At 44.1% G+C, this 16510-nt stretch overlaps 1 protein-coding gene across 4 annotated transcripts in view; it reads left to right on the top strand.

The window, feature by feature from the left end:
• SP110 (SP110 nuclear body protein) overlaps positions 1-16510 on the top strand; it is a 45937-nt gene that overhangs the window by 11667 nt on the left and 17760 nt on the right. For 3 of the 4 annotated variants that reach the window (XM_068967156.1, XM_068967154.1, XM_068967153.1), the window contains 7 exons: positions 448-531; positions 2995-3072; positions 5393-5521; positions 7828-7974; positions 9775-9861; positions 13795-13860; positions 15964-16158. In XM_068967156.1, coding sequence (XP_068823257.1) covers positions 448-531; positions 2995-3072; positions 5393-5521; positions 7828-7974; positions 9775-9861; positions 13795-13860; positions 15964-16158 — 786 coding nt within the window. The remainder of the gene's footprint in view (positions 1-447; positions 532-2994; positions 3073-5392; positions 5522-7827; positions 7975-9774; positions 9862-13794; positions 13861-15963; positions 16159-16510) is intronic. The other variant, XM_068967155.1, reaches the window with a different exon arrangement.

Raw genomic sequence — 16510 nt, 5'->3', positions numbered from 1 at the left:
AGAGTCGGACACTACTAAGCGTGCACGCATGCACACAAGGTTAACATAATCACGAAGCCAATTACAAGAGTCCATCTTCTAGATTCAAAACAAAATAAGTGCTATATTTACGTCAATAAGAGACTAATTGAAAGGAAGTGACTGGGGATTGCCTGGCAGTACAGCGATTAAGACTCAGTGCTTTCATTGTCATGGGCCTGGATTTGATCCCTGGCTGGGGAACTGAGACCTCTCAAGCCAAGCAGCATGGCTAGTAGGTGAGGGAGGGGGAGAAAGAAAGAAAGGAAAGGACTGTTTTCCCTCCCTGCCTACTGCACCCTCGAGGAGTCTTGGTGCTCAGCTGGCCCATCGTTTTTACCTGCTAGAATAGATTGTTCTTGTTCCTCCCACCTCTGGTTCCTGCTGGTGGGTCCTGGGATCTGAAATTTCTTTTCTTTCTCTGCTCAGTGTCCAGTGACAACCTGATCCCTCAAATAAAAGATAAAGAAGACGCTCAAGAGATGCCTTGCACTTCCTCAGACCCTGTGCCAGGTAATCTGGATTTGGACTACTCAGCCTCACCTTGGCGCTTCGCTAGAGGTTTAGACAGTAAAGAATCTGCCTGCAATGCAGGAGATCCAGGTTCTCTGGGGCAAGAAGATCCCCTGGAGAAGGAAATGGCAACCATTCCAATATTCTTACCTGGAGAATCCCATGGACAGAGGAACCCGGCAGGTCCATCAGGTGGCAAAGAGTAGGATATAACTGAGCAACTAACACACACACACAGGCTCGCCTTGACCTTTGTGTCTACCATGAGGAGAAGCCCTTCGGAACATCCAAGCCCAGGGCTCTTCTCTCCACTCTCCATCACCATCAGGGTCCAGCTTTCCCACTGCTGCTCACTCCCTGCCCTCAGGAGCCTGAACAGACGGAAACCAGAGCTCCTGAAAGGAGACAGAGTCCCGGGGGCGGGGATGGATGGTGGGGTGAGGGAGATGGGTCTGGGAAAGGTGGACAGAGAAGGGACACTGAGGGTGAGGGGCAGGAACCTCACTAGTACTTGCCCGACTGAAGCCGAATCCAGCCTCTGTACCCTGACGCCGAATTATTGATATATCTCAGAGACAGAGTTTCGGATGAAGTAGAAAAGAATAGCTATATTGCTTTGCCAGGCAAAAGGGACCACAGCAGGTTAATGTCCTCAAAACTGTGTGTCCCAGTTTGGACAAAGTGAGAAGTTTTATATTAGTGGTTCAGAGAGGATGTGATCAGCCCATGGATGTTCTGATTGGTTGGTGGTGAGGTAATTGGGAGACAGCATCATCCGCCTCCAGTTGCTACCATTCTGGGGTCTCTGTGCTGATGGGCAGCAAACTGTTAATTTCTCCCTCCTGGTGAGGGTTTCAGTATCTGCAAAACAGCTCACAATGTTGTCATGTATATCCCTTGAGGGGAACCCGGACCTTGCAGGAAGGCTGTACTATTGTTCCTTTCTCCCTTATCTCCACACCCCACTCCCTGCCCTAATTAGCATCTGTTTGAACCTCCTGGTTGGAACTTAGGGAAGGCCTTGGAGGTCAGATGAAGTCTGTTTCCTGTATTCAAGAAATGGGGGACAGAGAAAAGCTTTTGTGCCCAGGAGCGCCTCAGGTCCTGCACAGTATCAAGACCTGGACTCCAAACATCACTAAGGAGTCTGCTGACAGAGAACATTCCTCTGCCAGGTGATGTGTGAATCCCAGTGGAGAAGGGCTAGTTGGCTCGGCAACTCCCAGAGGCCACTTGAGTAGGTAAAATTCCAAACTGCTTCATCAAAATGCAAAGAAAAAGCAATTATTCTCCAATTTAAAATTAAAAAAAATAAAAAAAAATGGAATTCCTCAGTGGTCCAGTGGGTAAGACTCTACCTTCCAATGCAGGCAGCGTGAGTTTAGTCCCTGGTTGGGAATTAAGATCCCACAGGCATTGAGGGGTGGCCAATAAATATATAAAAAGACACCATCCTTCTGCCACTATGGCAAGTTTCAACTTTTGTGCCTTTTTTCTCCCTTGCAATTTACTCTTTGAAATTGGGTCATTTACCCCTTATATTTACACAGGTTGTGTTTTGCAAATTGCATTCCGTGATGTTGTTTAACGTGTCCATCCAATCTGCTCAACTCTGAATTGCTTCCGGAAAAATAAACTTCCCCATATCAGCTATTCTGGCTATCCTGAGCTATAGCTTGAACAGTAAAGGAAAAACAGACAAAAAAAGAAAGGAAAGCAAACAAAAATACTGTGTGCCCCTAACACTGGATCAGTGCCCCAGACGACGATGGTCCTCCTTTCCAGCCCCCACCTTAACTGTGAGAACTTTCATTATCAAATCATTTTTAAAGCCTGAGGGCTACTGTAGGCTGGAATTTGACACAGATCTCATAGCACTGTGTAAGCAAGACGGTGACTGCCATTTGTGAGATGGGCCCTTGTTTGATACGGCTTCAGGTCCTTCTGTCTTTCTTAGGTCAGCAAAAACTAGCAGAATTTTGGGTATTCTTGCGGCTAACAAATGCTGGCAAGCACAAGCTGACTCCTGTTTTCTTCGACAGCAGATAGATGGAAGTATATAAGGCACTTAGTTCTTCTTTATTATTTCTCAAGATGAATAATCACAGATACAGCAGTTTAAAAACATCCCATCACAAATATCTAAGCAATAGCATGTACCTTTCATATGGCAAAGGCTGGCTGCTGAGAGTCTTTGTTCTTCTTCCATTGGGAAAGGGGAATCTGTCTAAAGAACTCAGACTGAGTCCTCCTCTGTGGGACAGTTGTTCCAGGTTCACTGTGATAATCACACAGGGAGCAGTAACCACAAGCTGGCCAAACCCAGGCCAAGCCGGGGAACCTGGTGAGTCCCCAGACCTGTGCTAGGGATGCTCTCCACTCTCTGCTTTCCCACCAGAATCCCTCGGCACTTTCTCATCAGCCCGCTCTGAGTTCTAAAATGAATTCTATTTTTTTTGTCAGTGAGAAGAGATGATGTCCCTGAACCAAGTGACCCAAAGGAGCTCCAGGAGGCATCCAGGACACTCCCCAGCAAGAAAGGTAAGGATTGCCTTTCTCCTGCAGATCTCAGGAGGGTGGGTTTGGGGCTGCATCTTGTCATGAGCACCCACTAGGTGACTGTAGATATCATGCCCAACACAGCTTGTTTCTGGTTCACTGCATCTTCCTCTAAGGCCTTCATGAAAATTATAGGGAAATGAGAAGGCATTTGGGGCCATTGAAATACACACCCATTGGAATTGTTTGTTCCGAAATCATCAAGGTCTCCTACATATACAATTGCTTATAGGGTTAGTTACATTTCCCTCTTTCATGGAAGTTGGTTCCCCAAGAAGACACTGCTTCCTCTTAAGACAAGACTGCATATTCTCTGCTACTGTCTCCTCATGTAGGAAGGCAGGTTGAATGCCACCCCTGGCTACCCACTGCCCCACCCAGCCCCTTGCTCCCCATCCTCTCCTTTGAGGCTTAGCCATCAAGTGAAGGGCTCTCTCCCTTTTCATCACTGTCATGCATTGACTTCCCTACCAACCCCTGAAGGACCTCAAGGCTGACTTAGAGTCTCTCTGTAGCTTCCAGTCCTGCTGTCCCCCTGGACACCTGCAAGGTCCATGTGAGTAACAGATCCACCCAAGACTCTGACCTCTCAAATCGACTCCTTATTTCCAGTGACTTTTCCACCAACCCGTTTTTGGCCTCCCAAACCCAAAAGTGACCCATGGGCCTTTTCATCATGTAAATCCGGCTCATCTTCCCAATAATTTGAGATTTCCTTGATTTGACATTCAGTGCTGGAGATTTGCTCCTTCTAGAGCTATTGCTCAACTTCTGATCTCCTTCTCACCCCAGTCTATCAAAATGAATTCAAAAGTATCCCTCCCTGATGTCTCCCTTACGATTTCTTCCTCTGCAGCTTTCTTTCAGTATCAGTTGGGTGAGCAGTCCACTGACCTTTCCCTTCTGCATTCAGTCTTCTGCCTTTCTCTGATTTATTTATTTATGTATGCATTTTTATCTGTGCTGGGTTTTCCGTGCCGCGCTCCAGCTTTTCCATAGTCGCGGCGAGCAGGGTCTGCTCTTCATTGCAGCGCATGGGCTTCTCGCTGCAGTGGTTTCTCTTGTTGGCGAGCATGGGATCTAGGGCATGAGGGCTTCGGCAGTTGTCAATCCCAGGCTCTAGAGCGCAGGCTCAGTTGTTCTGCTGCATAGGCTGGGTTGCTTCAAGTCACATGGGATCCTCCCTGACCAAGGATGGAACCCCTGTCTCCTGCACTGGCAGGCAGATTCTTTACCACTGAGCCACCACGGAAGCCCTATCTGCCTTTCTTCGTAACCCTTCTTACCCGTTTAGAGTGCCAGATCCATTGTTTCAGTAACCTACTGCTATCTGTACCTGCTTTGCTTCTTGTCTTTTCCTAGAACTTGGGGGAGACTATTAGCTGCTTCTAGCACACTGTACCAGAAGTCAGGCACAGTTGGAGAGAGGCACATGGCTGGGCAGCGTGTTCTCACTGTGTCTTCATGACTCCAGCATAAATAACCCCCCAACACTGCATGACCACTCCACTTCCTGTGATCCTCTCAAGATTCTCTCAAACCTAAAAAAACCAGTTTTTTATATTCAAACCTCTTATACCTCACTGCTTCCCTTTTGCACATCAGATGACCTTTCCTCCTGTTTCATACAAAAGCATCAGATGGGAATTCCCTCTCTTCCTGCTCCCACGCAGTAAACCCTGCATCTGCCCGCTCCTTTCCAGTACCTACCTTCTCTCCAAAGCCACCCTTCCACCTCTCCTGACTATCTCCATGGTCCCTCCTCTTTCTTGAGAACTCAGCATCTCCCCCTGGTGTCTCAGATGATCGAGAATCTGCCTGCAATTCAGGAGACCCAGGTTCCCTGGGTCAGGAAGATCCCTTGGAGAAGGGCACAGCAACCCACTCCAGTATTCTTGCCTGGAGAATTCCATGGACAGAGGAGCCTAGCAGGCTACAGTCCATGGGGTCACAAGAGTTGGACATGACTGAGCGACTTTCACTTTCTCACAAGGATATTCATTCAACCAATGCCCAATCCTATCACAGTTCATGAAAGGAATTTTCTCCTGATCCTCCTCTCACTTCAGCCACCTCCATCGCTCTCCCTTCTGTTTCACAATGAAACTTCTAGAAATGAGTTACCCAGACTTATTGTCTCAATTTCTTTACATTTCTCTCTCCTCTGCTGCTTTAGAATTTCAGCATCACCAAAGATCACCAATGACCTCCTGGCCACTGTGATTTGAAGCTAAGCATTGTTGACATATGAGGTTGGTATATCAACATTTGTAGCAATAAAAGATGATCTGTATCTTTTCAGGAAAGAAAAGAAAAAGATGTATCTGGGCCACCTCAAAGAAGAGACAGCAGAAAAAAAGCCACCAAGGAAGTAAGATGAGAACACAAGAAGGGGCTGGAGGCCAGAGACAGCACATCCTTGTTGGCCAAGGTGTGGGAGATGGGATTTTATTCTAAGTGCAATAGGGAACCACTGAAGAGACCTAGTCTGTGAAGTGACATCATCCAATTTTTTTAACTTTTTATTTTATATTGGAATATATAGTTAATTAGCAATGTTGTGATAGTTTCAGGTGGATGGCAAAGGAACTCAGCATCCATTCTCCCCCAAACTCCTCTTCCATTCAGGCTGCCACATAGCATTGAGGGGAGCTCCCTGGGCTGTACAGGAGGGCCTTGTTGGTTATCCATTTCAATATAGCAGTGTGTACATGACATGAGTCAATTTTCACCAACAAAAAATTATGGTGTTATGTAAAGAATGAATTGGAAATAGAAAAGAATGGATATAGGTCACCCCTTTAAGGGGGCAGATGCCATGGGAGCTGACAGCAGCCTGGATTCAGATCTGGCAGTGGTTGGAGAGAAGGTCTATTCAAGATCAGTTTGGAGGTAGAGTTGATGAGATTTGGTAAATTGGAAGCTGAGGATGAGAGAGAGAAGGCTTATTCTTCAGTTTCTGGCTTAAACAGCTGGGTGAATGGTAGGTGATGCTGTTGCTGATAAAGGATGCAAATATATTGGAGGAAATTTTTAGAATTCAATTTTTGATTTGTTCATTTCAAGATTGGTGCTAACTGTCTATGCATGTGTGTGGTTTGTCAAGAACCATGAGGCTCTGAGATTACCCCTCCGGCAGAGTGATGTTCTTTAGATATATGAATATTGTAAAACCACAAAGCACCTAGGTCAGGGAGAAGAATTCTTTATTGATATTCACAACCAGTTCGACATTGTAGCATTTCTCATACGCAGACCCACAGGAACAAGGAGAGAGCTGATGGAATCTTCTGTGTGAATGCAGATTACATCCTATAGACACAGGAGAAAGAAGGATGGATTTTCTGTTTGTATACAGGACAAGGACAGTCATCCTCTTCTGCTCCTGAAAAGAGAAAAGCAATTTTTTAAAAACTGCTTTGAGATGATTGAAAAGATCCTGAGTCTTCACTGTTATTTGGGAGAATATAAATGCCTCTTTCTAACAGCCAGAGAAACCCCTGGTGTCTCCAGCTTTTACTAGAGTCTCCAAGTTCTGGGCTTCATCCCTTTTGATATGTAAACACCTAGGGATAGAGTGCTCCAATGTCCCTGGTACTGTGGGACTTAAACCTAGGGGCCTAGCCCTGGCCACAACCATTTGATCATGGCCAGAATGAGAAGTTTTATCACTCTTTGGATTAGGCAGTAATTAACTAGCTAGAGATTTAATTTCTATGGTATGTGAAAAGCTAAATAATTCTAGAGGAAGTGAAAGAAAACATCTCCTATTTTTATATCATATATACTTTTGTGTCTCAGGAAGCTAGAGCTTTTCACAGAAGCACTGAGAAATCAAGGAGACAATTTCCCCACAGTACACCAATTTGAAAATGCAAGTCACTCAGTCATATCTGACTCTTTGCAACCCCATGGACTGTAACCTGCCAGGCTCCTCTGTCCATGGGATTCTCCAGGCAAGAATACTGGAGTGGGTGGCCATTCCCTTCTCCAGGGGATCTTCCTGACCCAAGGATCAAACCCTGGTCTCCTGCCTTGCAGGTGGATGGATTCTTTACCGTCTGAGCCACCAGAGAAGTCAATTTGGCACTCAGTAAAAAAATCTAGTCCAAAGATATAAATACAAAATCCATTGGCAAAATAAAGGGAGAAGAGAGCCCCAATTAGCACTCCCACTCCCGCTTCCCTTCATCCTCTGGGTCTCAGCCTCATCCGCCACTGCAGGGCCCCTGCCTCTCAACTCTTTGATACCTTTTTGCCCTTTCCCTACTAGAGGCATGCTGGGTCTCTCTTGTCTCCTGTATCACACACAGGCCCTAGGGAACCGGGAAAAGTGCTTTACGAGACCCCTCCTCTACTGAAACAGACCATCTGACCATGTTTACTTGGATGTGGCACTTTCTGGCAGCAGGGGTCTGAAGCCAGGAAACAAGAAATCAGCCCCAGTGCTCTGGGATTCACCCAAATTAATCTGATTGATTTCAACGGTTTGCACAGAGAGTGAGAAAAGACAGTAAGTTTTCAGGGGAAAGGAAGGTACATACAAGAAAAAAAAAAAAAAAAAAATATATATATATAATTACAAAGAGATAGCAGGAGAAAAGTGAGGTGCAGAGCAGGGGTACCAAGGTCTCACAGTGGGCAGACTGGGAGTGTGAAAAGGCAATCACTGTTCAGGGAAGGAGGAGGGCCACTGGGACCCCAATTAAAACTGTACCCAAATCACTGTTTGGCCAGGGGCAGCCTTACCTGGGCATGGGATCCAAAAGACACTCCAAGGACTGGATCAGGTGACTCACACAGAGGACGACTCAACCAGGAATACAAAGGTTGTGACAAGGGCACAAAAGAGGACAGAATGTGCCCAGATGCCTAAATCAGAGGGTAAGGCTGGTGATGGAATTTGTCATCTGAAAGCTCAGTGTGGAAGGCTCTCTCCTACAACCCACAATAGACCAATAACTTATTACTATAAATAATATATTTTTATGAAAAATAGCACACTTTTCAAATAAAAATATTAGGTGAGTGGTATTGTTTTACATTTTTGCAACTCTTTTTAATGTCTACTTTAATCAAAGCTGGATTCTTTTAAAAATTTTTATGTACTATGTGCTTCTTCAATATTTTTGCACAAATCTTTACTGTATTATATTGAGAGCTGAGAGAACATTTTTAATAACATCAGTCTGTACCCTGCTAACAATTGCTTTCTGTTTTTAAAGCTTCTTTTAAATTTTTTTTCTTTCACCGAAATATGTTTGGTGTACAATATTATGTTAGTTTCAGGTACACTACATAGGGGTTTCATCTGCATGCACTATGAAATGATCACCACCATAAGTCTAATAACTTATTAACTATCCCCATTCAAAGTTATTACAATATTATTGACTTTATTTCTTATACCATATGTTATATCCCTTTGGCTTATTTATTTTATAACTGGGTGTTTGTACCTCTTAATCCCCTTTACCTTTGGTTGAATCATAGGAAGAAAATCCAGCCCCACACAAATTTGTAGCCAAAAGTGGGGAGTGCTTTAACAGTCTTTTGAGATATCTGTGGTTATTCACCTTTGATACTACACCAAAACTCAACAAGTGATAGTTTCTTAAAGATTTGCTGTAACCAGAGTCTGAAACCACATCAATGAGCTTCTCATACTCTGTTGTAGTAAGATGTTTCACACTATCTTGTGTTTCAAATGAATCTCCTACTCATGCCAGATTTTATAATATCATATACAACTGGGAAGTATTGGTTTACTGGATTTTACAGTGAGCTTACAACTCAATCACCTGAGTATTGTTCTTGAGACAACCATGGTACTCCAAGCTGCAACAAACTACTCTCTATGTGCTCCCCAATTTTTCACATAGACTTTTTTCCTTTTGGCTGCACTGGGTCTTAGTTACATCTTGCAGGATCTCTCATTGCAGTGCACAGACTCTCTATTGTGGAGCACAGGCTTAGTCGCTCCACAACATGTGGGATCTTAGTTCCCTAATCAGGGATTGAACCTGTGTCCCCTGCACTGCAAGGCAGAGTCTAAACCACTGGACTACCAGGGAAGTCCTCACATAGACTATTATAAAGAAGTGTTCTCAAGGGTAGAAATTTAATACAATTAATAATTTTAACTGTTTCATCAAGAACATTCTTAAATGAAACTGCTGTTTGTTTTTTTCAGGTTGAGTAAGTGGTAGTGGAGAATGCCATAGGTAATTCTAAGATTTGGGGACTTTATTTGTACTGAAGCACCAGCATTTTTACCTGCTTTATCTGTGCAAAAGCCAACATAGCAAAAAAAAGGCAAAGAACATCTTATTATGAAAACAATTTTGACCTGGAAGTTCTCCTGAAAGAGTTTCCAGGACTCTCCAAGGGGTTCACAACCTCACTTTGAATCTCTGGTCCAGAGACTCAAATGACTGCTCCCCAAAGGACATTCTGTCAGTAGTGGAATCAATACTGCCCAGGTTAGCTATGGCCCTCCCCTGACTGGCAGACAGATCAGTGGTAGAATTATTCTCAGGAGGGTGTCTTGGAGGGTCAAGCAAGACTGGAACCTCCAGCCTTCAACTCCAGAGTGTTCAAGGTCCTTCCTGGTTCTCTGGGAGATTCCCCACTGACTTTCCAGAGGGGAAAGTGACATGAATGCTGTTTTTTTTTTTTTTCCAGAGATCAGTGATAATACTTCAGAAGTGGATGAAGGGAAGAGACCCCAGGAGCCACCCAGCGCACCACCAAGAATCACCCACGGCAAAGGTGAGGGATCGCAAGTCTCACAGTGCATAATCAGGAACCCAAACTTAGAGCTGTTTTACTCTGCCTCATTGTTTCTCAGCTGTTTGTTCATTATCGCTGCTCTAGAGAGTCCATCTAGATATTTTTTTCTAATCATGAACGCTACCCCCCAGGGTATTTTAATAACACAAGTATATTGTATACCCATTTCTTTACTGGATATATTTATTTATGCTTTATACATGAAAAGAGTTAAGTTTTTCACCCCAAGAACCAATTAGGGGGCAACCCATCACTGTTAAGGCTCCCCTCGTGGCTCAGACAGTAAAGAATCCACCTGCAATGCAGGAAACCCAGTTTTGATCCCTGGCTAGGGAAGATCCCCTGGAGAAGAGAATGGTTACCCACTCCAGTATTCTTGCCTGGCCAGTTCCATGGACAGAGGAGCCTGATGGGCTACAGTCCATGGGGTTACGAAGAGTTGGACATGACTGAGCGACTCTCACTTTCTTTCACTGCTGCTAAGAATTCATGCTCTGAGTATATTCATGGTACGTTATTACACTGCCAAGCCATACAGTTTTTCCGTAAGACCTCAATCACCGTATTTCTCTCATGAACTTTCTGGGAAGTGAACAGCTAGTCATAAACACAAATGTAATACTATGCCTGAGCATGAGCCCCTGACTTTGCTGTATGCATGTGCAGGACTAGAGAATCTTGGTCCTTAAAGCCCTCTTGAGGAGTCACCATTCTTCATTATAATAAAGTGAAAGTGAAGTAGCTCAGTCGTGTCCGACTCTTCGCAATCGCATGGACTATAGCCTACCAGGCTGCTCCCTCCATGGGATTCTCCAGGCAAGAATACTGGAGTGGGTTGCCACTTCCTTCTCCAGGGGATCTTTCCAACCCAAGGATTGAACCCTGGTCTCTCGCATTGCAGGCAGACACTTTAACCTCTGAGCCAGCAGGGAAGCCCATTATATTAAGGGATAGAAATAATACTGTTAAAGCTTTACCAACTCAGTATTGATGGAAATGAATACAAGATTGCTTATTCAAAAGTTTCTTTCTTATTACTTTCAAGATTCCATGGATGATGACAGTAACCTGTCTTTGGGAAAATCTTCCGGGAAAAAGCGTAAATGTAAAGAACTTATTTCGTCTCTGGTAGGGTAGATTTGCGGAGAAGGCAATGGCACCCCACTCCAGTACTCTTGCCTGGAAAATCCCATGGACGGAGGAGCCTGATGGGCTGCAGTCCAGGGGGTCGCTAAAAGTCGGACACCACTGAGCGACTTCACTTTCATGCATTGGAGAAGGAAATGGCAACCCACTCCAGTGTTATTGCCTGGAGAATCCCAGGGACAGGGGAGTCTGGTGGGCTGCCATCTATGGGGTCGCACAGAGTCGGACACGACTGAAGCGACTTAACAGCAGCAGCAACAGGGTAGATTTGATATTATTTTTAATGATTGTTATGTCCTTAGGACATCCAAGCCAGAAAAAGATGTGTGCTTTTTACAGGAGTAATTTAACTTTTTGCAACATTAAAAAAAAAAAAGTACTATAAAAGCAATATGCTGTGGCCATTAAGACTAACTTGCTGTATGTGACAGAAAACCACCACTTACCCTCCCCCTCCAAATAGTGGGTGAGGTAAAAAGGCTTATTTCTCTCTCCTATACAGAAGTAGGTCGTCGGGGCTGGCACCACACACAGCTCATTCTGGCTGTCGCTCCATCATCCTTAGCGTGTGGCATCCCCTTCCCTGGGCTCCAGCCCACAAGAAAGCAAAGTGGCAAGGTCAAGGAGAGGCATACCCCCTCCACTGCAGGACTCCATCTGCAGGTTAAATTTAGTAATTCTGCTACCATTTCATTGCCAAGCAGCGTGGATTTCAGCACCATCCATAGCAGACAGCTGTCCTGGAGACCCCTGTCCTGCAGAGACATACACTTTGCAGGTTAAGCCACCAAGATCCGGTTCAGCTTGTACTGAAGAGTAGCCCATCCTGTCCAGCCCCATGTAAAGTTCCTCATAAAATCTGCCAACAGTATGCAAAGTTATTAATCAGGAAATGAAATATCTATTTAATCTGCTTCTGCCACCTTATTTTTGTACCTTACAAAAAGGCCTGCATTCATGTACATATATACGTATACATTCTTTACATATATATATTTGTATGTGTATACATTATATGTGTATATATATACACACACACAAGCTTATTCTGCATAGTCTATTCTATAAACACTTCTAAACATTTTTCTCATTGTATCAATGTTATCCATTATCTATTTTCCTTTTTTGGAGGGGAGGGGATATACAGCTCATTACTGCATGATTAACAATTTATTTAATAATAACCTATTGGTGGTAAGTTAGGATGCTTCCCATTTTTATATAAAAATAGAAATCATATTGCATGTGTTGGTATCTTTACACAATTGCCCAATAATTTCCTCCAAATTAATTTCTAAGTGGTTAGAGTCTATATATCTTAAATTTCATATTTGTTACCAAACTATTCTCCAGAAAATACTGTTTTGCTGTTGTTGTTCCCTTTAACAACATAAGTTCTCAGTAACTACATCCTCATCAACCCAGATATGATAGAAATTTTTACAAGTTTGGGTATAATTCAAACCAAACAATGAATTTTTTGGACTTTTAAGGGGGTCTAAAGATGCTTAAATTTTTTTTTTATTTGTATTTCCTCTTTTAATTTATGCTTTAACTTATGTACTTTCAATTTATGCTTTTTGTCCATTTTCTTAGTATACTATTCATTTTTTATTTTATCTGTTAAGGACATTCATCCTCTAATGTTACCTATATTAGAATTTCCCAGTTTTATTTTAATATTGCATGGATACTTTTTGAAGTATGGGCATTTGAGTTTTTTAAATGGTTAAATCTGTTCACCTTTTACCTTTATGATTTTTGGCCTTGACTTTGGCTAAGAAGATCATTTATATCTATGGCTTATAACAGTCTCTCTCTATATTTTCTTCTAGTCTTAAAAAACTAGTTATTAGAAAAAATGGCATATTTTAATGTTAATAATTTGCTACATTTCTGTTATTCTTTATTCAATCCTTTTTCATTTCCAAGTAGTTTCTTCACATTGGCTTATGGTTCTCTTTCCTCCCCAAAGTGATGGGAAGATAGAAAAGACTTTACTCAAAAATTTCAACCTTTCTAAATTCCACATATATGCATTAGTATACTGTATTGGTGTTTTTCTTTCTGGCTTACTTCACTCTGTATAATAGGCTCCAGTTTCATCCACCTCATTAGAACTGATTCAAATGTATTCTTTTTAATGGCTGAGTAATACTCCATTGTGTATATGTCCCACAGCTTTCTTATCCATTCGTCTGCTGATGGACATCTAGGTTGCTTCCATGTCCTGGCTATTATAAATAGCGCTGTGATGAACATTGGGGTACACATGTCTCTTTCAATTTTGGTTTCCTCGATGTGTATGCCCAGTAGTGGGATTGCTGGGTCATAAGGCAGTTCAATTTCCAGTTTTTTAAGGAATCTCCACACTGTTCTCCATAGTGGCTGTACTAGTTTGCATTTCCACCAACAGTGTAAGAGGATTCCCTTTTCTCCACACTCTCTCCAGCATGGCATTGAAACATGTATAATATCGTATAAGAAATGAATTGCGAGTCCAGGTTCGATGCAGGATACAGGATGCTTGGGGCTGGTGCACTGGGATGACTCAGAGTGATGGTATGGGGAGGGAGGAGGGAGGGGGGTTCAGGATGGGGAACACGTGTACACCTGTGGCGGATTCATGTTGATGTGTGGCAAAACCAATACAATATTGTTAAGTAATTAGCTTCCAATTAAAATAAATAATTTAAATTTAAAAAAATTTCAAACTTGTAGATCACTATAGATAGCCATAAAAGATGATTTTCTTTTCTGTTTCAGAAAAGAAGAGAAAAATATATAACTGGTCAAGTTCAAAAAAAAGACAGAAAAAATGTCTCTCAAAAGGTGAGCAAGAAGGATGAAGTTGTCATTCCCTTGGTATTCATTAGGGTTCTTCTCTCCAGCCACATGGCTGACTCCACCCCAGTGCCTAGACCATCTCATCAAGGACTATACCTCACAAAGGGAGAAACATGTTGGTTCTAACAGGCTTCTTTTATCTTATCACTGGGAAAGAATGAGGTGGAGGTGGACAGGAGGCATCAGACAATTTTGAGATATGGGACTTCCCAGGTGACACTAGTGATAAAGAACCCACCTGCCAATGCCAGAGACACAAGGGACACGGGTTCAATCTCTGGGTCGGAAAGATCCCCTGGAGGAGGGCATGGCAACCCACTCCAGTATTCTTGCCTGGAGAACCCCCATGGACAGAGGAGCCTGGGGGGCTACAGTCTATAGGATAACACAGAGTCGGACATGACTGAAGTGACTTAGCACACACAATGTCCAGTGCAAGTTTGGAGTCAAGAAGAACAGACAAAGCAAAAACCTGAATGTGTAGGCAGGATTCAGATTCCCAGTCCCAAACTGGGGTTAGATTTGCGGTCATCGAGTGTTCAGAACCACCTGCAGAGAAGCTTAGCACGCCATTGACTCCATGCATGAAAAAGCATGTTATTTGTAGCACAAGAAACAAAACTGTGTGTAACGCTGTGTTTTTCTGGACCCTCTGCTTTATTCCTTTTCATGCTCATCACCTTTTAGCCTTTCCTTCTGCACTTTCTCCCTCTTCCCCTGCCCCTCTCCTTTCTCCTTGTTTCTTTAGTTCAAGATGTGCCCATGGGTGAGGATTGTCTTGGATTCCCAGCCCTTAGGATGGAATGTGGCACCCTGGGAGGGAATCTCCTCTCAGCACCCAAACTGGAATCATGACATGCATTTCAATGCTTTGGACATTTTCCCAATTTTTCTGCTTGTTGCCAATACCCCTCAGTCTTGGGGTCTGACCTGGGAAGGGACCAGAACCTCCTCCCTCACCCTTCTCCTCCCCTTGACTCTTTTTCCGAGTCCCCAGCCCCGCTGCCTCCTGTCACATGCTGAGTTCTCTCTACCAACAACTTCTGGGAACACTTGACTTTCAGACCTCTGAGCTTTTCTTGTTGGTGTATAAAAATAATTTTTGGAACATAGAAATCCCCTTTCACTCTTGTGTTTCTGAGATTTTGTGTAGTATCTCCAAAGTGGCCTCGACTGAGATCCTGGGCTAGATTCTGCCCTTTCCCGAAAATTGATTAACTTCATAATTAGGGAACCCTGACCATTACAAGGGACTTCCCTTGTGGCTCAGCTGGTAAAGAATCCACCTGCAAGGTGGGAGACCTGGGTTCAATCCCTGGGTTGGGAAGATCCCCTGGAGAAGGGAAAGACTACCCACTCGAGTATTCTGGCCTGGAGAATTCCATGGACTATACAATGTATAAGGATGAAAAATACATAATTTGAATATTTTCTAAACTATGCTGCTTGTTACACATTCATTCCACAGAGGTGCATTGAGCTGAGGCGTGTTCTGGCCACATGCCTTAGCTCCTGAGGACTTAGCAACAAGCGAAACAGACAAGACCCCTGCCCTCACTTATAGTCTCACTGATACACGTGTAATGAAGAGTCAGAATTGAAGGAGGAAAAGAGAAACAGGGTTTAGGGAGGAGAAGAAAGATACATCCAAGAAAAAGAGAGGAGTAATTATAGAGAAATAGTATGGAGAAGGCAATGGCACCCCACTCCAGTACTCTTGCCTGGAAAATCCCATGGATAGAGGAGCCTGGTAGGCTGCAGTCCATGGGGTCGCTAAGAGTCGGACACGGCTGAGCGACTTCCCTTTCACTTTTCACTTTCATGCATTGGAGAAGGAAATGGCACCCCACTCCAGTGTTTTTGCCTGGAGAATCCCAGGAATGGGGGAGCCCAGTGGGCTGCCCTCTATGGGGTCGTACAGAGTTGGACACGACTGAAGCGACTTAGCAGTAGCAGTAGCAGTAATAGGCAGGCAGGGGTACTAAGGGAACTCCAAGTGAGGGGACTGGGAATGTGAGAGGAAGGTCACTAACGAGAGGGCCACTGGGACCCCAGTGAAAACTCATCACAAATCTCTATTTGGCCCAGGAGCAGCCTCATCAGGGCTCAGAATCCAAGAGACTCAGAAGAAGGACGACTCAACCAGAAATTCAAAGGTCATGACGAGAGCCCAAAAGGCACAGGCTGAAGGTGCCCGAAAGCCTGCACAAAAGGATAAAGCTGGTGGTGGCACTGGTCACCTGAAGGCTCAGCGTGGGAGGGTCTCTCGTGGAGCCCGCACAGGTGACGCAGATCTAAAGTGCCCACTAGAAGGAGGGAGAGGCATTGGTGAGGCGGCATGAAGACAGAGCAGGGGTCTCGGGGTCTGGGGGTGGTTGTTGGGAGAAGTAATCGCGTCCCCAGGGTGCAGGTCGCCTCAGCGGTGTCCTGGGGACGCAGGTCACCTCTCCCAGGTTCTGCTGTTTACATATTCATCAGCAGAGTCACCTCTGCTCCCAGTCTGGGGGCTCCTCTCTGATTCGGGCCGGCCCAGTGACGGGAGTGCAGCAAACCTCGAAGGGGGACACTTTCTCTGGATTATTTCTTCATGGTTTGTCTCTGGAGGTGAAATAGGCTAATGCATGAATCTGCAGAT

The sequence above is a fragment of the Capricornis sumatraensis genome, chromosome 3, assembly GCF_032405125.1.
Source record: "Capricornis sumatraensis isolate serow.1 chromosome 3, serow.2, whole genome shotgun sequence".
Classification (NCBI taxonomy): Eukaryota; Metazoa; Chordata; class Mammalia; order Artiodactyla; family Bovidae; genus Capricornis; species Capricornis sumatraensis.
The sequence above is the reverse complement of the archived record's forward strand: the minus strand, read 5'-3'. Positions and strand labels throughout refer to the sequence as shown.